This window comes from Podarcis melisellensis (assembly GCF_964234715.1).
Source record: "Podarcis melisellensis genome assembly, chromosome: 6".
Classification (NCBI taxonomy): domain Eukaryota; kingdom Metazoa; phylum Chordata; class Lepidosauria; order Squamata; family Lacertidae; genus Podarcis; species Podarcis melisellensis.
The window spans coordinates 3,883,539-3,910,223 of record NC_138538.1 but is presented as its reverse complement, the minus strand read 5'-3'; the positions used below and the strand labels follow the sequence as shown (position 1 = coordinate 3,910,223).

General features: G+C 48.6%; 1 protein-coding gene across 5 annotated transcripts in view; it reads right to left on the bottom strand.

The window, feature by feature from the left end:
- The window catches only part of LOC309372918 (sodium-dependent lysophosphatidylcholine symporter 1-B-like), a 37,317-nt gene that overhangs the window by 4,912 nt on the left and 5,720 nt on the right, over positions 1-26,685 (bottom strand). For 3 of the 5 annotated variants that reach the window (XM_081917009.1, XM_081917010.1, XM_081917011.1), the window contains exons 2-11: positions 24,343-24,462; positions 23,465-23,589; positions 15,295-15,427; positions 14,055-14,133; positions 10,045-10,202; positions 7,409-7,499; positions 5,287-5,408; positions 3,951-4,034; positions 2,895-2,978; positions 882-994 (exon numbers count right to left, since the gene is read on the bottom strand). In XM_081917009.1, the coding sequence (XP_081773135.1) occupies positions 882-994; positions 2,895-2,978; positions 3,951-4,034; positions 5,287-5,408; positions 7,409-7,499; positions 10,045-10,202; positions 14,055-14,133; positions 15,295-15,427; positions 23,465-23,589; positions 24,343-24,462 (1,109 nt within the window). The remainder of the gene's footprint in view (positions 1-881; positions 995-2,894; positions 2,979-3,950; positions 4,035-5,286; positions 5,409-7,408; positions 7,500-10,044; positions 10,203-14,054; positions 14,134-15,294; positions 15,428-23,464; positions 23,590-24,342; positions 24,463-26,685) is intronic. The other 2 variants (XM_081917013.1, XM_081917012.1) reach the window with 2 other exon arrangements.

The following is a 26,685-nucleotide window of genomic DNA, read 5'->3' as shown; positions in this document are numbered from 1 at the left end:
GGATAGCAGGCTTGTTGGTTTTTGAATGTCTGTTGTAGATTTTTTCAATTTCGTTGTTCTGTATGGGACAACGACAATAAAGATTATCGTATCCTTTCATCGTATCGAAAGACAGATGAGATTGAGGGGCAAGGCCGGCTCATCCATTAGCCTCAGTGAGGCAGTCGCCTCAGGCAGAAGGCTGGGGAAAACTGGGAGGGAAGGCAGATCTGGTGCCGCTTGCCACCTTCTGTGCCTGTTGCCTGCGGCCATTGCCACCTCCAGCCCCCCATTTTCTCTCCCACTGCCTTCAGAGTATCGGGACTTCCCTGCGCCATCCTCCAGCCACCTCATTTTGTTTTGCCTCAAGCGGCAAAATCTCTTGGGCTGGTTGTGTCAAGGGGCAAGTAGGAATTAGAAGAAGAGGAAGAAGAGTTTGGATTTGATATCCCGCCTTTCACTCCCTTTAAGGAGTCTCAAAGTGGCCAACAATCTCCTTTCCCTTCCTCCCCCACAACAAACACTCTGTGAGGTGAGTGGGGCTGAGAGACTTCAGAGAAGTGTGACTGGCCCAAGGTCGCCCAGCAGCTGCATGTGAAGGAGCGGAGACGCGAACCCGGTTCCCCAGATTACGAGACTACCTCTCTTAACCACTACACCACATTGGCTCTCAGAAAACTCCAAACGGAAAAACTTGCTGAAGCAAATGCAGCGGCAGACCCTGTTATAGATCTCTCTCATGCTTGTTTTTCTCACACCCATGTATGTAGCGCTGCATTTTATGAACCAAGTGCCTCTGAGAGTTCCCGGAGTGCCGAAATGCTGGAAAGCATAGCACGGGATTTCAGGAAGCTTCCTCCCCAGACGAGCCCGCTATTGTTCGGGACTTCCCTTCCGCTCACCATGGCAACAAGTAGAGGACGGCGAGGCTGCTTCCTGCCAGGGCGACCATGAAGACGTAGACCAGGAAGTTGTGGGTCACGACCGTGATAACAATGAGAGACGGGATGATCAGCTGCAGCAGACAAGGTGAGTGGGAGGAGGAGAGGAAAGAAAAAGAGGAAAAAGAGCCACCTCATCGACAACTAGTAGCCAGGATGGCTACCTGATCTACCTACGCTGTCAGAGATGGGATACACCTGAATGCCAGTTGTGGGAAATCGTAAGTGGGGAGAGCTGCTCTCGCACTCAGGTCCTGCTTGCGGGATTCCCATGGGGGTCTTGTCACAGAGGCATGCCAGTCCGTAATCACACAGTTCAAAGTTCTTTATTAGCAAAAATTCAACCTCCACAGACTTGGTGGGATGTCAGGCCTAATGAGCACAGCAGCTCGTTCCTGCTGGTCTTCCTCCATCAGTTGACAAGATGGAAAGCCCTCACTTCCTCACAGCCATCTACCGTATTGTTCGCTCTATAGGACGCACTTTCTCCCCTCCAAAAATTAAGGGGAAATGTGTGTGCGTCCTATAGAGCGAATGCAGGCTGCGCAAAGCCTCCGCAGGGCAGCGGGGTGAAGGCACCCCTCTGTTCTGCGGAGGCTTCAAAGGCTGCGCTCCAGGGGCTTCAGGCAGCTATCCGCAAGCCTTCGGAGCGCAGCAGGAGTTCCACAGCCTGATCTACAGTTTTAACTGTAGGTCTCATTTGTTACCCCTCTGGAATTTGGCATATATATTTTTCCAACCTATCCCTGATGGTTTTCTATAGCCAGTTGGCTCTTAACATCATATTAGGAGATATACAGTGTTTAAGGCTCACCTCTGCAGTCACAGTGCAGTCTTGGACCAATATCTCTCTTTTGGAAATGCATAATCTCACTGACTCACTCTCTATCTCTCAAAGCACATCATAGATGTGTCAGGTGCTTTTCGCTGACATAGTACTTTTAAGTACTTAGCTCTTTTAATCTGCAGGGTAGAAAAATTTCAGAGATGCTCCAATCCTGCTTTCTTCTGGCACAATGCCTGGTGGAAAAAAGGGCATCACCCAAGGTTTATTTCTCCACATCACAGGTTTGTTACATTACTGGAAAATTTATTTGGCTTGTTAGTCACTTATAGAAAAGTGTAAAGGGGGGGGGGCGAGTCTCTAAGCAACTTTTAAAAAGAGAGCATAAAGTATAACATAAGAACAGATAATAAGCTGCCGGAAAACTATTATGAAACTTATGAAACAGACCCAGCAACAGCGGGAAACTTCAGCGGCAGGAAACATCTTATCAACAAACAAGAGAACAGTTGACTTAATCCAGGGGTAGGCAACCTAAGGCCCAGGGGCCGGATCCGGCCCAATCACCTTCTCAGTCTGGCCCGCGGATGGTCTGGGAATCAGCGTGTTTTTACATGAGTAGAATGTGTGCTTTTATTTAAAATGCATCTCTGGGTTATTTGTGGGGCATAAGAATTCGTTCATTTCTCCCCCCCCCCAAAAAAAAATTATGGTCTGAGGGACAGTGGGCCGGCCCCCTGCTGAAAAAGTTTGCTAACCCCTGACTTATTCTGTTCAGTGCCTTCTCGGTAGTGGCGCCCGCCCTGTGGAACGCCCTCCCACCAGATGTCAATGAAAAGAACAACTACCAGACTTTTAGAAGACATCTGAAGGCCGCTCTCTTTAGGGAGCTTTTAATGTTTAACAGATTACTGTATTTTGATACTTTGTTGGAAGCCGCCCAGAGTGGGCGGGGTATAAATAAATTATTATTATTATTATTATTATTATTATTATTATTATTATTAATATTATTATTATTAAAGATGTCAATGATGGAGCCAGACAGGCTTCCCTGGGGAGAGCATGTCACGAGCAGGAAGCCATGGCTGAAACGGTCCCTTTTCCTTGTCGCCATCCTCTGCAATTGCAACTGAAAAAGGCAAAATGCAGACAAGTCATTGAGAACAGGTCTTGTGATGGACACTCACCGAGAGGCCTATGAAGACAGCCATCTTCTTCCCAAACCTTACCAGGAACCACTGCCAGACAGGGATGGAGAGGCAGGCGACCACCTGGAGGCAGAGAGGGGACAGAAAACTCAACACCCCGTATGACCCAGAGCTCTTTGGCACAACAAAAAAGGAATGGCAAGACAAACTGTTAACAGATGCAGCTAGAGATCACACTAGACAAGAGTTTCAAAAAGCAGGGGGGAAATGCAGAGAATACTTCACAAAACAATGCCCTAAAATACATACCTGGACATGTCTCGATTAATGTCTGCAGGAGACTTTGTGGATATTTAAGTTATAATTAGAAAAATCTTAATTATTATTCATAAAGGAAACAGTTTATAATAAGTAAATAATGAGAGCAGATACAGGATAAAGGAAGTCTTTTATTTGGTTGTTTGTATTGTTGTATGTTATGCTTATTGTATGTTATGTTCAACTAAGCTGTTGGATTAAGCTAAAATTGCGAAACTGACCGGAAAGCTCAGGAGGAACCAAGAAAACAAAAACTTCAAGAAAGGAGGGGGGGGAATTATAATTTATTTAAGAGACCACTGTAAGCAGATGAAAACATTAGCAGGATTTTAATCTCATTTGTAACGTAACAAACGCTGTGGATAATATGGATAGATATAAAATATAGATTTGATATAATATGCAGTTGAAAACATTGACATTAGGACGGAGGGGAGGTCTCGAGATTCAGAGAAATCTCTCTATAGTGGTACCCCAGTTGTGGAATATAACCTGTTCTGGAAGACCATTTGACATCCGAAACATTTGACAACCGTGGTTCAAAGGGCGGTTTGCAAAGTCAATGCAGAAAATGGGGTGAAAACGCAGCCGTTTGACTTCTGAAATGTAAGCATTTACTTCTGCATTTTCAGCATTCAAAAACCAAAATGTTCGGCATCCAAGATGCTCAAATACCAAGATACCACTGTATATGGAAATGTGTTTGGTTTTGTTATAAATTTATATTTGAAAAATCAAATAAAAATGATTTTTTAAAAAAGGTCAGGCAATACGTACCAGCATGATGAGCACCAGATGCTGGAAGCTCCCAGGCAGTCCAGCTGCATGAGTGCAGAAGAAAGCAAAGATTCCCTGGGCAAGCTGTGGGTGGAAACGGAAGAGCCTCAGAGAGCATTCGGGCACTGAACGGGCGAGTGTGGCATGCCACTCCCTGCTAAACCATTGCTTCCATTTTTATCCTCAGTGACTGTCAAGGAGGCTGTTTTCAGAATGAAAATCAGTGGTGGGGAAACACCACCTTGCCAGGTTCTTTTGGTCAAGCCACACTCACCTGCCCTTACCTGGGGCAGGTAAAGATACACCTGGACTGAAAGTGCATTTTGCACATGCTGCCAATCAGTGGCACCTGCAAAGCAGGGTGCATCTGTGTGCTGGGCTTTGCAAGCTGGCAACGGACCGTGCAAATAATTCAAGGAAGATTAAAAGGTAAAGGTAAAGGGACCCCTGAGCATTAGGTCCAGTCGTGACCGACTCTGGGGTTGCGGCGCTCATCTCGCTTTACTGGCCGAGGGAGCTGGCATACAGCTTCCGGGTCATGTGGCCAGCAGGACTAAGCCGCTTCTGGTGAACCAGAGCAGCGCACGGAAACACCATTTACCTTCCCACCGGAGTGGTACCTATTTATCTACTTGCACTTTGAGGTACTTTTGAACTGCTAGGTTGGCAGGAGCAGGGACTGAGCAACGGGAGCTCACCCCGTTGCGGGGATTCGAACCGCTAACCTTCTGATCGGCAAGGCCTAGGCTCTGTGGTTTAAATTTTAATTATACCCCGCCCTCCCCGACCAGAGCTCAGGGCAGCTAACACCAATACAATCACAGTAAAAACTTAATGGGGGGGGGGGGACCAAAATAAAATACAGGCTAAAATGCAATTTAAAATGCAGCCTCATTTTAAAACAGCCAATCAATCAAGACCATAACGGGATGGAAACATAAGGGTCAGACCGAGTCCAAACCAAAGGCCAGGCGGAACAGCTCTGTCTTGCAGGAAAGATGTCTCTTTCCCTGCGAAAGATGTCAAGTCCCGCAGGGCCCTAGTCTCTTGTGACAGAGCATTCCATCACTTCGGGGCCAGTGCTGAAAAGGCCCTGGCCCTAGTCGAAACCAATCTAACCTCCTTGAGGCTCTGGACCTCCAAAGTGTTGTTATTTGTGGACCTTAAGGTCCTCCGCGGGGCATACCAGGAGAGGCGGTCCCGTAGGTACGTGGGTCCTAGGCCTCTACTGCTGAGCTATGGCCCATCTGGCAAATTCAGTGTACCGCTGAGCAATTGTGTCCCATGTCCACCCCATAAAGCCCTGTTACCCAGCCATGGTAGGGCCTGCTGTTACCTGGAAGGCCAGAGATGCCAACAAGAAACCTGCAAGGAGCCGGGTGTAGGAGCTGTGGCTTAGGACGGCCCGCAGACTGGCAAAGAATGGGAGTCTGGTCTTCCCCAAAGGGGTGTATCGTCCTGGCAAGAAAAAAAGAGGGAAGAAAGGAACACTACACTTATGATGTAGTAGAAAGAATGCATAATTTGGAAGGACAAAAATTTGGACATATTGATGTTGTTGTTGTTTATTCGTGTCCGACTCTTCATGACCCCCTGGACCAGAGCACGCCAGGCCCTCCTGTTTTCCACTGCCTCCCGCAGTTTGGTCAAACTCATATTCGTAGCTTCCAGAACACTGTCCCACCATCTCATCCTCTGTCGTCCCCTTCTCCTTGTGCCCTCCATCTTTCCCAACATCAGGGTCTTTTCCAGGGAGTCTTCTCTTCTCATGAGGTGGCCAAAGTATTGGAGCCTCAGCTTCAGGATCTGTCCTTCCAGTGAGCACTCAGGGCTGATTTCCTTCAGAACGGAGAGGTTTGATCTTCTTGCAGTCCATGGGACTCTCAAGAGTCGCCTCCAACACCAGAATTCAAAAGCATCCATTCTTCAGCCATCAGCCTTCTTTATGGTCCAGGCATATTGATAGACAGCTATAAATATTACTACTTGGACCCATGGAAGGCATGGGGGGAAGTCAGGAGATTCAGCGCATTCTCGATACAGTGGTACCTTGGGTGAAGTACTTAATTCGTTCTGGAGGTCCGTTCTTAACCTGAAACTGTTCTTAACCTGAAGCACCACTTTAGCTAATGGGGCCTCCCGCTGCCACCGGAGCACAATTTCTGTTCTCATCCTGAAGCAAAGTTCTTAACCCAAGGTACTATTTCTGGGTTAGCAGAGTCTGTAACCTGAAGCGTATGTAACCCGAGGTACCACTGTATTCGGATGTTGAATTGATTTTTTGTTGTATGATTATACTTTTCAAAATCAAATTTTAAAAATATAAATAAATAAATAAACTTTCCTTGCAAAACACACACACACACACACACACACACAGAGAGAGCCTGCAACTAAGGCCCAAACGTGAGCAGCCTATCATTGGCCATTAAGCCAAGATGGCTGTGTAGAGCCTCCTGGTTCACAAGCAGTCTACCTCTGAATGACAGTTGCTGGGAGCCAAACAAGGAGCAGGGATAGTTGCTCCCCTGGAGCCCTGCTTGGAGGTTTTTTTCCAGAGGTACCTGGCTGCAGAATGCAGGAACCTCTTGGACCAATATCAGAGATTCTTTTTAGAATTGATTTAACACATTTCTTTGTTCGCGGGGTGTTTCCAGACAGGATCTTAATATTGCAAGCAGGCAATTCTGAAGATGCAAATGGGTCTGTTATGTACTGAGTTGAATAGGATCCAAAAGGCAGCAGTCTGATTGGTCCTAGAACAATAGGGTCCAGAATGCAGCAATACGATTGGTCCTAGAAGAATAGGGTCCAGAATGCAGCAGTCTGATTGGTCCTAGAACAATAGGGTCCAGAATGCAGCAATCTGATTGGTCCTAGAAGAATAGGGTCCAGAATGCAGCAGTCTGATTGGTCCTAGAACAATAGGGTCCCGAATGCAGCCGTCTGATTGGTCCTAGAACAACAGGGTCCCAAATGCAGCCGTCTGACTGGTCCTAGAACAATAGGATTCAGAATGCAGCAGTCCGATTGGTCCACAGGAACCACTCAATCCAGCTCCAGGTGGAAGTGAATCCGCAACCTGATTGGCCTACAGGAGAATCCCGGAATTAGCCAATCACGTGGGGCCCATTGTGTAAATAATGTACATAAAGCAGACATTCTGGGGGAACTTCCATTCCTCCACACCACTATGAGCTGAGTAAAGAGAATGAAATCCACTCTCGTCTCCGAGTATATTTCAGGGTCATTGGCAACACACTGGGTGTGTTTTAACTTTTTCAGAAGGAAAGATGGGTTGTTTCAGACTTTGCAAAGAATCTTGCATGCCTAAGCTTCAGCCATCCCACGATAAGCATCAGTCTGGATGTACCCTGGATCTTGTGACCAGGCCCAGGGCTGAACCTTCAAGAAAAGTCACATTGAGCGTCAAATACATGAAATAGTTATATGTTTACCTGGCTGCTCTTTCACTCCCAAGAAAAGGACCAGGCAGGAAAGGAAATAAAGAGAGCCAAGGACCAGGGAGGCGACAACATACGCCGTGCGCTGAAAGGGAAACAGAGAAAACCATTTACTGGCCGAATGCAAATCACAACCAGTCAAAATCTGATGGCTTGTTCTCTGGTGAAATGCATGCATATTCTACTCAGAGTAAACCCATTGAAGGGAGGGGACCTAAGTTAGCCGTGTCCTTTCATTTAGGGAAGTTTTTAATATTTCATGTTCTATTGTGATTTAATTCTGTTGGGAGCCACCCAGAGTAGTATGGGAATATTAAGGATTGTAGGAAAGGATATAGTGGTACCTCGGTTTAAGAACAGCCCTGTTTACAAACTATTTGGTTTACGTACTCCGCAAAACTGGAAGTAGTGTCCCGGTTTGCAAACTTTACCTCGGTCTAAGAACAGTTTCGGTTTAAGAACGGACTTTCGGAGCGGATTAAGTTCGTAAACCGAGGTACCACTGTATATTGAATAAGTATTAGCCTTCCTTCACTCACACTAGTAAGTGATGTAGCAGAGAAGATTCCCCTCAATATAGTTGCAGGTTCGTTTGAATCTCTTCGTTAAGTTTATTCCTGGTGTCCCCTTTTGATCCCGCTTAAAAAGACACAAGAATCTTTCTGAGCAAAGTAACAAAAGGTTTCTTCACATTTCACTTCAAAATATGATTCCCGGAAGGCAGGCTTTTCTTAATAGTTACCCAAGAATCTGTGGGTTCATCTCATAGGGAGACTGAACTCATGTGCTGCTGGCTGAGAGCCAGCAGACAGCAAAATTACATTAAGGCAACAAAATGGCGGCAGAAGAGCAGCATGGCACCAAAAGAACAGCAACACAAGACAGTATGGAGAAGACAGAAGAACTGAGAACATGGTTTTGTGACGTGGCTCTTTTGTGGAGCCTGCCAGAGCCACGCTCATCTCCCAGGTCACATGCAGGGAGAGGAAGCTCCAGACCAGTCTAAGAGGAAGTTACACTGATTGGCTGTCCCCCTGCCTGTGCCTACTCTAGGGAAATAAGGAATGCTGCATCTGACTGCACCAGTGGATTACATCCCACAAGTGGCTGGGGAAACCCAGCCAGGTGGGCGGGGTATAAATAATGAGTTATTATTTATTATAATTATTATTATTACTGTATTTTTCGCACTATAGCAGTGTTTTTCAACCTATTTTGGGCAAAGGCACACTTGTTTCATGAAAAAAATCACGAGGCACACCACCACTGTGTGCGGAGAGGGAGATGTCAGAGCCCCACTGCTCTCTATGGGGAATCGGCTGAGAGCGGACCGCCTGTCCGCTCTCATCCGATCCCATCCGATCTGATCCCCACCCAGGACGGATGGAAAATAGGGTGGGCACAGTCTGGCACCAGCCTAGTGGCCGAAAATTTGACTTTTTTTTTAATCTTTCGAATTTTTCAATTTTTCCCACGGCACACCAGGCAAGATCTCGCGGCACACTAGTGTGCCGCAGAACAGTGGTTGAAAAACACTGCCCTATAGGATGCACTTTTTCCCCTCAAAAATGAAGGGGAAATCTGTGTGTGTCCTATGGGGCGAATGCAGGCTTTCGCTCTCCAGGCTTCAGGAAGCTATCAGCAAGCCTGGGGAGCCCATGGGAGTTCCAGCAGCCTAGGGAGCCCTGCGGGAGTTCCCGTAGGGCTCCCTAGGCTGCGGATAGCAGCCTGCTGCCTGGAGCGCAGGGCGCACTGAAGCCACGGCTGGGAGGGAAATATTTTTTTTTCTTTATTTCCCCCCCAAAAAACTAGGTGCGTCCTATGGGCCAGTGCGTCCTATAGGGCGAAAAATACAGTATTATTACTACTACTATTATTACTACTACTACTACTACTACTACTACTACTACTGCCAACCTAGCAGTTCGAAAGCACGTCAAAGTGCAAGTAGATAAATAGGTACCGCTCTGGCGGGAAGGTAAACGGCGTTTCCATGCGCTGCTCTGGTTCGCCAGAAGCGACTTAGTCCTGCTGGCCACATGACCCGGAAGCTGTACTCCAGCTCCCTCAGCCAGTAAAGCGAGATGAGCACCGCAACCCCAGAGTTGGCCAAGACTGGACCTAATGGTCAGGGGTCCCTTTACCTTTTACTACTACAGCAGACACTCAGGTTGCGAACGTGATCCATGTGGGAAGCACGTTCGCAACCCACAGCGCCACGTGTGTGCACGCGCAAGTTGCAATTTGGTGCTTCTGCGCATGTGCAAAGCACGATTTGGCACTTCTGCGCATGCGTGACTGCCAAAACCTGGAAGTAACCCATTCCGGTACTTCCAGGTTTCGGCGCATCCGTAACCCGAAAAAACGCAACCTGAAGAGTCTGGAACCCGAGGTATGATTGTACTATTATTATTAATGGAGCTAATCTGAATAGGGATGGCAGCATGGGGGAATGGAGCCTCCTCAAGGAAGGTTATGCTTGCTAGAACCCTGAACAGGAGCAGCTCTGTTAGGCTGGGGCACGCTGCAACATTTTGTTGCAGCTCTCACTTGTTCCATGCGGCTCCCAGTCCCATTTCAGCTCCCATATGGCTGGTTGCCTACAGTCAACGAGGGCTGGCCTGTCTTACCGCATTCTCCAGCACGTCCGGGAGCAGAGAGGTGTTGTTTCCTGCCAGGGTGCCATTCGCCACGTCACACCTCTTCCTCATGCTGGCGTGGTGACTCCCGACGATTTGTCCCTGGATACCCGACCCCACCAGGGTGCTCAGCATCTCCACTCCCATCCCTGCCGAAAGCCATGGAAAAGTGGGAGAGGCACGAGCGGAAAGGAGTCACAGCACAGCTCTAAACCGGGGGGGGGGCGGCCCCCAAGGCTCTTCTATCCGGCCCTCAGGACTCTGCCCAGACCACACACCCTTCCCCTAGGCCAGACCCCTCACCATCCCCATCTCACGCCCTCCTTGAGTGATATTTGCCTGCCCAGAAGGGGCCTGGATGGAGATCAGAATGGCGCCTGCAGATGTTTCTACAATTCTGGATTTTGCATGGCTGGAACCTAGCCTATGGTTACCAGACGTCCCCGTTTCCCAGGGACAGTCCCCGGATTTACAAATCTGTCCCAGACAAAATCCGTCCCTGGAATGTCCCCGGATTTTATTTAAAGTCCCCAGATTTATATTTTAAGTGTTGTAGATTTATTATGAGGGAATGAAGTCTTAAGTCTTAAGTTAACCATATTTGCACATCAGTTTCTAATGTTGTGAGTGCCCTCTATTTCAGATGCTTCTACTCTGCGGCCTCTTATAGTTGTTTAACTGTAAGTCTTTTAGTTCTTATGCTCTTACAGTTGTTTTAACTGCGTGTTTTTGTTTGTTTTTAGTTCTTAAGTGTTTTAATTATCAGTTTTTATCCATCCATTATCCGTGTTTAATCTTGTATTTTATTCAGATGTTTTATCCTATGCTTGTTTCTTTGTCCTTATTTGCTCTAACAATTATCTGTTAAAAAAAATCCTAACTGCTATTTTATTTATATGTTTTTTTATCCTGGTCTGCGACCGTAATAAACTTCATTCATGAGGGAATGAATGTTGCGTGATTGGCTCAATGGCTCAGGACACATCATATGGGGACTTCCGGCGAGGCAAAATGGCAGGCGTCACGGCAGCGAGCAGCTCCTGAAGCCAGCCAGAGCCAACTGTGCTACCAGGCTGGCTCCGGGCTGCTGAGACTTCCGCTGCCGCTGCCAAGGGGGAACTGGGGACGCCCGGTGCGTCAACTGGGGATACCACTGAACACGCCCCCCTGGCAACCCAAATCGAGCCAGGAGCGAGAGCGCCTGGCCACCCAGCCAATTGTCCAGCAGCGCTCCGGGGCCAGTAAAAACTCCGGAGCCGACGCAGGGAGAAGGAGGAGAGGAGAAGGGGAAGGAAGAGAGAGAAAGAGGAAGGAGAAAAAAGAGGGGAGCCCCAACTTTGCTGCACTGGTGCTCCCGTTGAGGAGAGGTAGGAGAGCACCGGGAGGGCAAGGACATGTAGCCGAGCCCAGGTCCGACCCAAGCCGACACCACGGCAGGGCAGTGCTCCAAGAGAGCAGGCCGGTGCCCAGAGGAAGGCCACGCGACAGAGGAAACCACAGAAAAGAAGATATTACTTCCTTTTTAAAAAAACTTTTTTTATAACATTTTTTTTCTCTTTTCAAAAAAAAAAGTGTCCCCGGATTTTTGGGGGAAAAAATCTGGTAACTTTAACCTAGCCTGCTTTACAAAAGGTGACGTCACATCTGTGACTCCACCCACTTTTCCCTCCGGCCCCTCCCAGCACTGCTACGTGGCCCCTGGAAGGTTGCCCAGAAGCAAAAGTGGATCTCATGTTGGATGAGATTCCCTACCCCTGGGTTTAACCAATAAACAGTAGGCGTTGGTGGCTCCAGCTGTTATCTTGGTAGCAGGATGATCGTGCCAACTACTGAGCACCACAAATATTCAGGATTTCGTCCAAAGTGGCATGCAACACAAGGGAACCGTCCCATAGATAGTATGCGGGTAAACATAAAGGGACCCCTGATCATTGGGTCCAGTCGTGGCCGACTCTGGGGTTGCGGCGCTCATCTCGCTTTACTGGCCGAGGGAGCCGGCGTACGGCTTCCGGGTCATGTGGCCAGCATGACTAAGCCGCTTCTGGCGAACCAGAGCAGCACACGAAAACGCCGTTTACCTTCCTGCCACAGCGGTACCTATTGATCTACTTGCACTTTGACATGCTTTCAAACTGCTAGGTTGGCAGGAGCAGGGACCGAGCAACGGGAGCTCACCCCGTTGTGGGGATTCAAACAGCCAACCTTCTGATCGTCAAGTCCTAGGCTCTGTAGTTTAACCCACAGCGCCACCCGTGTCAATCCTTTAAAAGGATGTAGATAAGCTGGAAGGTGTGCAGATCAAGGGTCTGGAAACCAAGCCTTATGAGGAATGGTTGAAGGAGCTGGGCATGTTTAGCCTGAAAAAGAGGAGATATGAGATATGAGAGCCAACTTCAAAGATCTGAAGGGCCGTCACATGGAAGATGGAACAAGCTTGAGGTCCAGCGCCGATGGCCTTCTGGCGGTTCCCTCACTGCAAAAAGTGAGATTACAGGGAGCCAGGCAGAGGGCCTTCTTGGTGGTGGCACCCGCCCTGTGGAACACTCTCCCACCAGATGTCAAAGAGAACAGCAACTACCAGACTTTTAGAAGACATCTGAAGGCAGCCCTGTTTAGGAAAGCTTTTAATGTTTAATCAACTATTGTATTTTAATATTCTGTTGGAAGTCACCCAGAGTGGCTGGGCAAACCCAGCCAGACGGGCAGGGTATAAATAATAAATTATTATTATTATTCTGCCCTGGACGGTAGGATTCGAACCAATGGCTTCAAGTTTCAAGAAAGGAGGTTCCGACGAAACATCAAGAAGAACTTTCTGATGGCAAGAGCTGTTTGACAGTAGAACGGACTCCCTTGGAAGGTGGAGAATTCTCCTTCCTTGGAGGTTTTTAAGCAGAGGTTGGATGGCCATCTGCCATGGATGCTTTAGCTGTAATTCCTGCATTGCAGGGGGTTGGACTAGATGACCCTAAGGCCCCTTCCCACTCTAAGTTTCTATGATCCTATGAAATACCCTTGCACAGAAAAGATCCCCCTCTGTAAAATCCCCGTTAATTAATCAGTGTAATCTCCACCTTGTTACTGTCACACCAGGGCAAGACAAATGAACTGATGGGGTAGCTCAGTCGGTAAACCATAAGACTCTTAATCTCAGGGTTGGGTGTTTGAGTCCCATGCTGGGCAAAAAATCCCTACATTGCAAAGGGTTGGGCTAGACTGAGTATGGGTAGACAAACTAAGGCCCCGGGGCCGGATCTGACCCAATCGCCTTCTCAATCCGGCCTGCGGACGGTCCAGGAATCAGTGTGTTTTTACATGACTAGAATGTGTCCTTTTATTTAAAATGCATCTCGGGGTTATTTGTGGGGCATAGGAATTCGTTCATTATTATTTTTCAAAATATAGTCCGGCCCCCCACAAAGTCTGAGGGACAGTGAACCGGCCCCCTGCTGAAAAAGTTTGCTGACCGCTGTCTCTATTGTGGGTAGGCTAACTAAGACCCAGGGGCCGGATCTGGCCCAATTGCCTTCTAAATCTGGCCTGTGGATGGTCCGGGAATCAGCATGTTTTTACATGACTAGAATGTGTCCTTTTATTTAAAATGCAACTCTGGGTTATTTGTGGGGCATAGGAATTCGTTCATTTTCACCCCAAAATATAGTCCGGCCCCCCACAAGGTCTGAGGGACAGTGGACCGGCCCCCTGCTGGAAAGGTTTGCTGACCCCTGGGTTAGAGGGTCCTTGTTTCTCCATTCCAACTCTATGATTCCATCCCTGTAGAGCAGGCACCCCCAAACCCAGCCCTCCAGATGTTTTGGGACTACAATTCCCATCATCCCTGACCACTGGTCCTGTTAGCTAGGGATGAAGGGAGTTGTAGTCCCAAAACATCTGGAGGGCTGGGTTTGGGGGTGCCTGCTGTAGAGATTCACCATCTCAGAAAGCAAGGAAGGCAAGTTCTGCATTTCCAGATCAATGGCGATCTGTGCCAAGAGACTTACTGTAGGCGGTCGCAGAGTCGCGGTCCATCTGACTCCCTCCTAGGAACATGGTCAGCGAGGAATAAGGGACGTGGTAGCACTAAAAAGGAGGTAAAGGTAAAGGTAAAGGAGGGAATCTGTCAGGGTGGAAATAATAATTATTATTTATTATTTATTATTTATTATTTATTATTTATTATTTATTATTTATTATTTATTATTTATTATTTATTATTTATTATTTATTATTTATTATTTATTATTTATTATTTATTTATTTATACCCCACCCATCTGGGCAGCTTCCAACAAAACACTAAAATACAATAACCTATTAAACATTAAAGCTTAATGTTCCACAGGGTGGGCGCCACAACCGAGAAGGCCCTCTGCCTGGTTCCCTGTAACCTCACTTCATACAATGAGGGAACCGCCAGAAGGCCCTTGGTGCTGGACCTCAGCGTCCGGGCAGAACGATGGGGGTGGAGATGCTCCTTCAGGTATAGTGGACCGAGGCCGTTTAGGGCTTTAAAGGTCAGTGCCAACACTTTGAATTGTGCTCGGAAACGTACTGGGAGCCAATGTAGGTCTTTCAGGACCAGTGTTATATTGTCCCAGCGGCCACTCCCTGTCACCAGTCTAGCTGCCGCATTCTGGATTAGTTGTAGTTTCCGGATCACCTTCCAAGGTAGCCCCACGTAGAGCGCATTGCAGTAGTCCGAGCGGGAGATAACCAGAGCATGCACCACTCTGGCAAGACAGTCTGCGGGCAGGTAGGGTCTCATCCTGCGTACCAGATGGAGCTGATAAACAGCCGCCCTGGACACAGAATTGACCTGCGCCTCCATGGACAGCTGTGAGTCCAAATGACTCCCAGGCTGCGCACCTGGTCCTTCAGGGGCACAGTTACCCCATTCAGGACCAGGGAGTTCCCCACGCCTGCCCGCCTCCTGTGCCCCAAGAACAGCACTTCTGTCTTGAAAGGATTCAACCTCAATGTAGTTGCAGTTAATGCAATGTTGTGAGCAGGGCTCCTAGCAATGCTTACTTGTAGCTTTTTAAAAATGTGGCTTTTATTTTAAACTCCCCGCTGTGTGTGTTTTGTGTGTGTGTGTGTGTCTTTTACCCTCCTGGTCTACAAAGCCCACCTAGAAGTCCAGGGCGTGCCGTGTCTATATATAAACCTCAGCCTCAATAAAAACATGAATGGCTGAAGGGAACATTCATTCATTCGTCCATCCGTCCCACACACAAGTGCTTACACTCATGCAGGTCTGGAAGAAGCAGTACATGACCAAATACCAAAAGAACTTCAGTGACACAGAGAGGGAATCTGAGGGCACGAACCAGAGCATAGTGTAGAAGAAGACCCCGAATGGCGTGGAGCTGACGACCCTGAAAGGAGAACAAGAGAGCATAAGAACCGCCTTGCAGGGCTGTCGTTGCTAAGAACTGAAGGGGTCCACCTGGGTCCACTTTGGAGAGCCAGGCTGTGGAGCCATTTTATAAGCTGAAAGCCATTTTATAAGCAGCAAGCTAAAAAGCTAAAAACTATTTCTCTCCTCTGCCTGCACACAGCATTTTTGTAACCGAAGCATATGTGGTCGGAGCACTTCACACCTGCTCTAGCCATTGACCCAATTCCAGTAAAACACCGAGAAGAAGGCGAACAACAGGAAAGATGTAGCTCACCACAAGAGCATGGTGATCTTTATCAGAAGGCAGATGGTCAGTGAGGCTTTTCTAGGAACTGTAAGAGGGTCAGAGAGATTATAAGCTAGCAATGCCACCTAGTGGATAATGCAACTTGGAACCGAAAGGCCATCATCAATTCTTTAATTGGTTGAGATGGGAATGATTAAGGGGTGGGTCAGGGGGGTTGAACCATTGTTTGCCTGAGGGGATAAAAACTGTCTGCCCCTGGTGTTCGTGGGCATTCTCTCATTTTTCCTGAATGCACCCCTTTGCTTTATTTGTCTGACAAATTAAACCAAAGTCAATAAAACCTCTTTTAAAAATATTGCTGCCTGGATTTTTCCATTCTGGTCTATATTCTGAAGTCTCTAACATTTCTGGTGCCACAGGTGACTCGGATAAGGGACCTTAAGTCCCAAAAGACCAGAAGGCAGCTCCCTTGTCCTTTTCTGGGCAGGGTACAGCCGAGGGCCAAGGGCCAACTACTCCTTGCGCGCACCGAGGCTTTTCTTCGGAGGAGGGTGAAGCCAATTTGACCCTTCTGCTGGATCCTGTGAGACTAGACAACGGATTGAAGGACCGAGGTTGACAGGACAGGGCAGAGTCCAGCCGGCTGGGGTGAGTACATGGCAAAGGGCCCTGAGGACATAGGAACCTCCTTTTTTAAGGAGAAGGGAGATCCTGATCACATCTCCAATGTGGCCAGTGGCATTAAGGGGAAAAGGAATGTCCCCTGATAACCACCCACGTTAAGGTATTAGGAAGAAGGAAGGCAGAAAGGAAAAAGGGGGGGAACCGGGAGGCTAGTGTGTGGTACAGCGTCCAGTGAAAGAGGCACTTGGTGCGTGTGTGTGTGTAACCCCAGGGTATTCCCCTGGGGTAGAACCAATAAGTACTTCGTTTCCCAGCAGCGCGAGCTCGACTGGGCAAGGAAAATTGGGAACTGCATGTGTGTGTGTTTGGTGTTTGGGGACGCTGCACAAGGGACATATTAAATATGGGAGGGAGTGGCTCAAAAGGTCCGGTAACTCCCCTACAGTGCATGCTGAACAATTTCAAGAAAGGATTCAGCGGAGATTATGGCGTTGTGATGACGCCAGAACGCTTGCACACTCTGTGTGAACTGGGAAGAAACATAGGGGCCCTAACTGGGACAGGGCAACAAGGGGTATCTTTTGAGGCTGAGTACCTAGTTAGAGAAGAGTTTCAGACTCAGATGCAGCTTTGGGAGCGATGGAGGGGATCGCTCCAGAGATCCCTTAGGTTATTCAAGTTGGTATATTGCACTAGGATGCATACAAACCTTTCAGATCTCTAAAGGCAAGAGTTCAGCCAGGCAAAGTTGGAGGGTTGTCTGCTGAGTTGTGGCTTTGGTAGCAAGGCAAGCCTCCTAGTTTTTCCATAGCCCAGTAGTGAACTGGGAAGCACATGAGCCTTGCAGACCTCCAACAGTTTTGATCCCTATAGTAACTACAGCTTGACCAGGGAGGCCAAGCTAAATCCCAGAACTTAGTTAGGGAAGAGCTGGGTACCTCTGTGACCAGCGGCAGTTTGGAACACATTAGGGAAACCACCAGCAGTGTCCTAGCTTCTCTGATGACCAGTGAGAGGTGGTCTATGGCTAGGAAATACGAAATGGTTTTAGACCTATAGCAGTTATAGGTGAGACAGGGAGGGCAATTTAATTGGTGTCCTTAACCAGGCACCAGCTGGATGTCTCAGAGCTCAGGTGTGTCTTAGAGAACACTGCAACAGACCCCTGGTTTGAGACTCAGGCAGAGAAACCTCAAGAGAAGACCTGCATCTTTGTGGCCACCACAGTTGACAAGTTAGTTGCCACAGAAAAAGGATGAGGGAACAGATGAAAAAAACAAGCCGGACACCTGAAACTGACCACAGGGTGTGACCAGCCAAGGTCAGGTGTCTGCTGGGAGAACTACTAGAAGTTTAAAAAAAAACACAAAAAAACTGCATAAAAGTAAAAGATGAAGAAGAACTTTCTCCATTTAACTTGGATGAGTTTGTGAACATGGATGAAGTTCTAGAGGTTCACGTGATAATAGAGAACACCCCCCCCCCGACTGAAGAAATATAAGACTGATCAATGCAAATTAAAGGAGGACAGGCAGGAAAATGTCTGTTCCAAGTGACGTGGTGGCCCCTTGGGAGGACAGGGACAGCCCCATATCCCCAAAGCTCCACCACTGCCTCAGTATGTGCCACCGGGAGCCGAAGCAGGAAAGGGGGGGCTGCCAGACACCCCAGAAGTAGACGAGGCAGAGCCCAGTGACCAGATCCTGGACAAAATATACCCCAACCTTAAAGAATTGAGGGAAAGGATGAACAAATACAGAAGTTTGACCACTATGTATTGACAACCTGAAAAAGCTTATCACAATGCTCGAGCCAAAGCATTGGGGGAAGTACATGAGGCAGGAGAAGCAGAAGTCCTGACCCCCCCTTCGTGTAATTTGGGAAAATCCGCTCCCTGCGCCTCCGTTCACCCTTCAATATGTCCCCTTCACCACCACCGATTTGATGAATTGGAAGACCCACACCCCTGCGTTTTCTGAGAAGCCCCAGGCAATTGTGGACTTGCTGTCCTCTATATTTGCAGCGCATGAGCCTACCTGGACAGACTGTCAGCAATTGCTGAGCACTCTCTTTACCTCAGAGGAAAGGAGGAGAATTAATACACAGGCTTTAGAATTTCTTGGAACGCCTGATGGAGGCATACAGAATTTGGACCCCCTTTGACTCTGAACTCCCTGCACATGAGTTAATGGTAAAAGCCTCCTTCATAGGACAATGTGCAAAGGACATTAGAACCAAAATCCAAAAACAGCCTGGGTTCCAGGGCATGTCCAGATCTCAGATCATGGCCATCGCCCAGAAGGTGTTTGAACAAAGAGGAGGGGCTGAGAAGAGGGAGAAAAAGCAGTGGAGGAAAGAAAAGGCAGCAGTGTTAGGCACGGCAATGGCTCACAGCCCAGGGACCTGAGGGGTCCGCCGTAGCCATTCAGAGACCCGCAGCCAAGGAGGAAGATGCCTGCTCAGTGATAGCAAGGCCATGAGAGTTACCCCTGTGAAAGGCTGCATGGAGGTAATTGGGAAGCCCTGGGTTGCGTGGCAGGGACTGAAGACGGCATGTCAGGCTGCAGTGGAAGCCAGACCAGAGGGACCAGGAAGCCCAGAGGGGCCTAGAGGATGCCCAGAATGAGTACCAAGCCCAGAGGGGGCTGAGTACCAAGTCCAGAGGGGGCTGAGGCTGCTTTGGGAAGTTGTTTCTACGGTTCAATGCATCTGTGTGATGGACTGTGTGTTGGAGAAAGGCTGAAAAGGCAGTTGCAAGTGGTTCCTCAGGCAGCAGAGCACCCAAAGAGTGGGGTGCAGGCCAGGCAAGCCATTCCAAGAGTTCTGAGGAGGCCAAAGTCTCCAAGAGTTATTTGTCCTTTGAGGTGAAGTCCAACAGCGAAAGGCATTGCCATGCAATTGGCAGCTGGATGCAAGGCTAACATCTATACTAATTCTAAATATGCCTTCTTAACCCTGCATGCGCATGGCGCCCTATGGAAAGAGCGGGGCTTGAGTGGAGCCCATGGGAAAGCTCTGAAATAAGTTCCAGAAATTGAGACGTTACTAGAAGCTGCATGGGCTCCCAAAGAGATTGCTGTAATGCACTGCAAAGGCCATGGTCACTAGAGGCAACCAGAAAGCAGATAATGCAGCTTGTGAGGCAGCTCTGAAACCTCCACCAGTGGTCACCACTGCCCTCAACCCAGCTACCCTGTTGCCGGTAGGAGAAGGTGAGAAGCAGACGCACGATTGCATTGAGGTTATGGACACAAGACTGGACCAGGAGAAGTGGCCAGAGGAAATCGATTGGCAGACAGAGTGGCCAAGGAAGCAGCCCGGGAACCGGCCCCCGCCTCAGTTATTGGAGCAGTGGTTCCAGAAGGGATCTTAAGCACTGCTGACAAACCAGATACTATGTGTCCACCCACATGAGGCCAGATGCCACAACCAAGCAGCTGGAGAAGTATGTCTATATAGCCAACCTTTATCAACTGGCAGCCCAGATTTCTAGGAAATACCTGCTATGCCAAAAGAATAATCCCAGAACTCACTCCAGATGATGTGGAACCGCGTTACACCCTTGATGAACAGCAGTGGACCAGCCAAGAAGGAGCAACGCTCCAGGAAGGACCAGACAGCCGTGTTTTTGGTGCCCCAGCATCTGGCCAGCGTGATTGTGAAGAATTGCCACGAATCCACACATTTGGAAAGCCCAGCTGCTAAAGCACACTTTGGGAGAATACTCTACATCCCCAACCTATCACAACTAACTGCTGCTATAACTAACTGCTGCTATATCCCAAAACTGTGTCCTGTGTGCCAACCAAGAGACTGAGACTAACTTCTATATGGCAGGCCAACCCCTTTCGTCCGAGACGCCCCCCGCCAGTTTGGGGCAGATGAAAAAATCACATCACCCAAGGACAAGTGCAATCCCTTTGTCGTGTGTGTGTTTGCTTCCTTTCCAGGTATTCCCTCGAGCGTACATCGTGCAGTCCCGCGGCAGTCTTGTTGAGCCGGTTCACCAGTTCCTCTGGGTGACAGCGTCTGGCGAGCCCCTCATCCCCAACTGCAGTGAAAGTAGCCGAGGTGATCCCCTGGATACATCACACGTGTCTGGACGTGCAAGAGAAATCCTGCTGACCCTCTGAAGCTGATCATCACCTTGTGTCTGACGCTACCAGGTGAAAGCGTTGGACCACGGGCAACGAGATCCTGCGACTAATCATCACAAGGACAGTTACAAAGACTTTCTCTTTTCTCTCTTATTTTCTTTATTGACTTGCTCTATGTCTTATTGCCCTGACCCTACCGAGCCATACCGACCCTATTGGCCTGCTGACCTCTGCTATGACTGGTTTGTCTTGCCGGTGGTAAGAGACGGCATACTCGTTGGCTCTTGGGAACGAGGGTTCAATAGGGCGGCCGCAGTACAGCATCCCACTCTCCCACTGTGGCTCTTTATTCACTGCATTGCCCAGCGCACTTGGATGTGGCTCCTCCGGGAAGCTGCAGGATCGGTCGAAATCTATCGAGTTCTAGACCGCTCTTGTGGTTGTGGGAGAATAGCCTGCTGGTTGCAGAGTAGAGCACTGTACCAACCCCATTTGATAAACCAGGCCCAAATCTTACTCCAGGTGTTGCATGGGAGGGTGTCTGAATCAGGTGCACATTAAAATTACTGAACAGGTGCCTGTAAATTCTGCAGCCCCACCTGTGGTTGTCGTGGTGGCTCAAGCCTCCCACAATCCCAGAATACTACCTGAACTACTGGGCCTGGTAACTCCATACCGCCACGAGGGTGCGCCACCCAGTGGGACTGGCAGATAGACAGACAGGGCACCTAGTTCCGGAAGAATTGGATGGGAGGGGTGCCCGAGGGCAGCGTCCCCAACATAGAAACTTGCTCTCCAGCAAATTTAGAGGCACCACTAGGACTTTTGGTATTGGGACCAGAACCCCTTGATATAGTTACCCCTTGTGTCAGGCCGTTGCAGGGGTGGATATATTCTTGTGGGTGCATGGTGATATATGAGGAGGGAGAAGCCCCTTTTGGATATAGTATTCTCCCAGGAAACCACAGGGGTCTCCACCCACCGGGAATAGTTGGGAAGTTGATCCAAGTGGTAGGAGCTTCCGAAATAAGGTGGAAAATAACCCCAGAGGCCCAAGCGTTTATAGACTACGAATATCAGTGGGCCCTTCAGCAGTAAAAGAATATAAGGAATGAACCCCGAGTATTGGTGTGAGGAACTATGGAATTATTGGGGTTGGTGGGTAGGCGTGGTATGTACTGCCCTAATTCTTTGGATGCTCCTGTATTTTTGCTGGCATTGGCCAAAGCGGGAAAGAGTTCCCTGGTCTCCCCTGCTAACTTTTCCCGTCTAATGACTGAATGGGGCGTCCATAACCGCTACGATAGGTGGTTACAAATGGCTGAGACAGTAGCCCATTCTGCCAAGAAGTCAGAATGTCTGGTATGCACCTTGGCCCCAACAGATGCCACGAGTGGACTACCATTTCTCCCATATCCTGGCTCTCTATGACTTATAGGTCCATCAATCGAAAATGGAGACCGTAACTGGTCGGCATTTTCGTGATGGAAAGGGGGGAATGAAGGGGTCCACCTGGGTCCACTTTGGAGAGCCAGGCTGTGGAGCCATTTTATAAGCTGAAAGCCATTTTATAAGCAGCAAGCTAAAAAGCTAAAAACTATTTCTCTCCTCTGCCTGCACACAGCATTTTTGTAACCGAAGCATATGTGGTCGGAGCACTTCACACCTGCTCTAGCCGTTGACCCAATTCCAGTAAAACACCGAGAAGAAGGCGAACAACAGGAAAGATGTAGCTCACCACAAGAGCATGGTGATCTTTATCAGAAGGCAGATGGTCAGTGAGGCTTTTCTAGGAACTGTAAGAGGGTCAGAGAGATTATAAGCTAACAATGCCACCTAGTGGATAATGCAACTTGGAACCGAAAGGCCATCATCAATTCTTTAATTGGTTGAGATGGGAATTATTAAGGGGTGGGTCAGGGGGGTTGAACCATTGTTTTGCCTGAGGGGATAAAAACTGTCTGCCCCTGGTGTTCGTGGGCATTCTCTCATTTTTCCTGAATGCACCCCTTTGCTTTATTTGTCTGACAAATTAAACCAAAGTCAATAAAACCTCTTTTAAAAATATTGCTGCCTGGATTTTTCCATTCTGGTCTATATTCTGAAGTCTCTAACAGAACAGCCGGCTGGATACCGCCAGGCAAGAAGCAGGATTGCATTGACTGTGCCAAAAAAATCTGGTGCTCAGAGGTAGACTATCCCTGTATCTGGAGGTTCCACTGCAATGGGGAATTCGTCACAATTATTGGAAGAGGGGGCAATGGCAGGCTGGATGCCCAAGGTGGAAGTCTTTGTTTGCCAGAAGGGCTCTTGTGCCTTTAAGGGCCACGGGAAAGGCGGGAGTCCAACAGGTAGAGCTGCGGAACCGGGATGTGAAACCAGGGGTCTAATCGCTGGCGCAACTGTCAGGCCACATCAGGAACATGCCAGGATCCATCCCTGAAGGTTCAGCTTCAACTGGTTCAAAAGGGGGGTGGACAGGAAAAACTCACAAAGTCTTTCGCCTCTCTCTTCCCCTTTAAATCTCCAAGGTTGGAAATATAAAAGGGGAAGAGGGGAGACTTGCAAAACCTCAACTCCTGCCAAATTTGGCCCGTGGAGCCGAGAAGGTTCGGCGCCTTTGGCTTAAGGCAGGGGGTCAGCAAACTTTTTCAGCAGGGGGCTGGTCCACTGTCCCTCAGACCTGGTGGGGGGCCGGACTATATTTTGGGAAATAAATATGAACGAATTCCTATGCCCCACAAATAACCCAGAGATGCATTTTAAATAAAAGGACACATTCTACTCATGTAAAAACACGCTGATTCCCGGACCGTACGCGGGCCAGATTTAGAAGGCGATTGGGCCGGATCCGGCCCCCGGGCCTTAGGTTGCCTACCCATGGACTACTAGATGGTCTTTTCCTTTTTTGTCCCTTCCAACTCCACTGTCCTATGAGAAGCAGCTCGCTTATCGCACCTCCAGCTTTTATGACCAGGCTGCCCCTTGATCTTTCCTGCGAAACACCAACAGATCTACCCGGTTGCCCCTTTCCCCTCTCACTCACCAAGGGATCAGTTTGCCCCACCTCCGCCGGGGGCTTCTGCTGACCAGGAATCCGATGGCGGGGTCGGCCACAGCATCCCAGGCTTTCCCCAGGAAAAGGATCAGCGAAGCATGGAAAGGCTCCAACTAGATCGAGGCAAAGGAGGAGACTGAATCTGTTAGGCAGTGTGGAAAGACCTGGAGCATCAACCCGAACAACATTTCGAAATCAATTATTTAGTGTTGCATCGCCAACACTTTGGAACTCCCTGCCAGTTGACATCAGGCAGGATCCTTCCCTCTTTTCAGCACCTACTAAAAACTTTTTTTTCCTTTGTTTAGGCAGGCCTCCCCAGATATCTAGAATATTTAGTTTATTGCCGATGGAAGATGGAACACATTTGAGGTCCAGCTCCGAGGACCTTCTGGCGGTTCCCTCACTGCAAGAAGTGAGGTTACAGGGAACCAGGCACAGGGCCTTCTCAGGAGTGGCACCTGCCCTGCCCTCCCATCAGATGTCAAAGAAATAAACAACTATCTGACGTTTAGAAGACATCTGAAGGCAGGCCCTGTTTAGGGAAGCTTTTAATATTTGAGGAATCATTGTATTATAGTATTCTGCTGGAAGCCGCCCAGATGGGCGGGGTATAAATGAATCATCATCATCAAGAAAACATTTCATCTCCCTGCAAACAAACCAGAGGTGGATCTGCACACAGGAAAAAACCTGCTATAAATAAGTCAGAAATTAAATTGTTATAACCAAAGGAAAAAACCCCTATGGAAAAACGCTATGGAGAAGTTTTGTGCTGTCTGGCGCCATCTGGTGTTGCATGTTTATAACTCATTCAGATCACTGTTTTTTGACGAATGTAGCTGAGTGCCAGGATAGAAGCTCACCTGCACAACATCCAGCAAGAAGATCTGGAGGAAAAACCCGACGGCGTTTCCTGTGAGCTGGTAAGGGGCGCCTCCAAGAGCATAGCAAACCTTCCGGTGAAGAGGCAAGGCAGGTTTCACCTGGAAAGGAGTTGCTAGCAGGTGAGGAGAGCCTCTCTTGAACACACACACATCCTGCAAAGGTAGCAAATCCTGTCTTCTCTAATGCAAATATAAGAAAATGTTAAAGAGTAGCCCTGGTAGATCAGAAGGTGTTCGCTTTGGCCAGCATCTGGCAGTGGTGAACTGGGTGCCTCTGGGAAATTCAGGAGGGCATGAAGGGAGCATCGCACCCCTGTCAAAGTGGCACATTCGAGGGAGGACTTTGGGGCATAGGTCAAGGGCCCCGCTCTGCAGAAATGCCCAGTAGAGCCTCCCCCCAAAACACAGCATTTCTGGCTTTTCACACTTTGAAGAAGGATTTCATCTTTAAAGCCCTGTGCGGCCTAGGACCCTCGTACCTATGGGACCGCCTCTCCTGGTATGCCCCGTGGGGGACCTTAAGGTCCACAAATGACACCACTTTGGAGGTCCCAGGTCACAAGGTGGTTAGATTGGTCTCAGCTAGGGCTAGGGCCTTTTCAGCACTGGCCCCGACTTGGTGGAATGCTCTGTCCCAAGAAACTAGGGCCCTGCGGGACTTGACATCTTTCTGCAGGGCCCGCAAGACAGAGCTGTTCCGTCTGGCCTTCAGTTTGGACTCAGTCTGACCCTTATGTTTCCCTCCCCTTACGGTTTTGATCTATAAGCTACTTTTAAAATGAGGCTGCATTTTAAATTGCATTTTAACCTGTATTTTAAATGGCTTTATTTATTTATTTTTCTATTATGTTTTATTGGTGTTGGCCGCCCTGAGCCCGGCTTTGGCCAGGGAGGGCGGGGTATAAATAAAATATTATTATTATTATTATTATTATTATTATTATTATTATTATTATTATTATCCTGCATGTAAAGCACTCAAAGAATCCTGGGAGCTTCTGCCAGTCAGAGTAGAGTATGCTGATCTAGATGAACCAGTGGTCTAATATATAGCAGACTTCTGTATTTCCCCTACTACAGACTTTGCCATCCTCCAGGTGTTTGGGGCTACAGGTGCCATCACTCCCTGCTGGACAGCTGCAGGTTTGTTCCACACATCCCCAGTGCCTACTGCCTCTGACCTGGGAGGGTCTGTAGAGCTGCTGGACAGGAATATCCCTTCTGCAGTTTCTCTAAAGGTAAAGGGACCCCTGACCATTAGGTCCAGTCTTGGCCGACTTTGGGGTTGCGGCGCTCATCTCGCTTTACTGACCGAGGGAGCCGGCGTACAGCTTCCAGGTCATGTGGCCAGCAGGACTAAGCCGCTTCCGGCGAACCAGAGCAGCGCACGGAAACGCCATTTACCTTCCCGCTGGAGCGGTACCTATTTATCTACTTGGACGTTGACGTGCTTCCGAACTGCTAGGTTGGCAGGAGCAGGGACCGAGCAACGGGAGCTCACCCCGTCGCAGGGATTCGAACCGCCGACCTTCTGATCAGCAAGCCCTAGGCTCTGTGGTTTAACCCACAGCGCCACCCGCATCCCTCTGCAGTTTCTCTACAACTCTCTAATCTGGCCTGCATCCAGCCCTATATTCAAACAGCAGGGAGTTTCCACAGTGCAAAATCCTATTGGGTTGCCTTGATCCCACTGTCAGAGGGGAGTCACTGCAAATTGCATCACGGGAGTTGGGAGGATGTTAAATTCCTCTCTAAACAAGAGCTTCTTAGTGTGTTGACCAAGGAATTGCTGTGTTCATCTTATGCAAGATCAGGGGTTTGGCAGACCCAGAGAAAGCTCTCTCTCTCTCTCTCTCTCTCTCTCTCTCTCTCTCTCCTGATCTGCTGCCTCTTCCTTTGACACTGAGTGGAGTTTTGGCACTTCCTGATAGGCCTAAAATACAATTTCTGAACAGGGTGTCAAACTGACATGACCTCTCTCAAGTCACGGCAACATCCAAAGTCCAGAGTCTGGCATGTGTTCAAAAGAGGCGGTGGAAGTTTTTGCGGTGGATAACAGAGAACCAGAAGAGAATATGTGCTTGAGAAAAGCAAGCTTACTCAAGGACTCTTCCATCACCTTTCTTGACCTCAATTCCCCAGCTGTAAATTGGGCATAATCACAACTTTCCAGGAAGCAGTGGGGTGTGGGTGTGTGAGAGACAGAGAGAGAGAGAAGACAAGAAAGAGAAACAGGACTTCAAATGTTTCAAGATCCCACACACATAAAGAATAGAATACTGCTCTCAGAAAGCATCTTTCTTTAAAAATAAAGTAAAAACA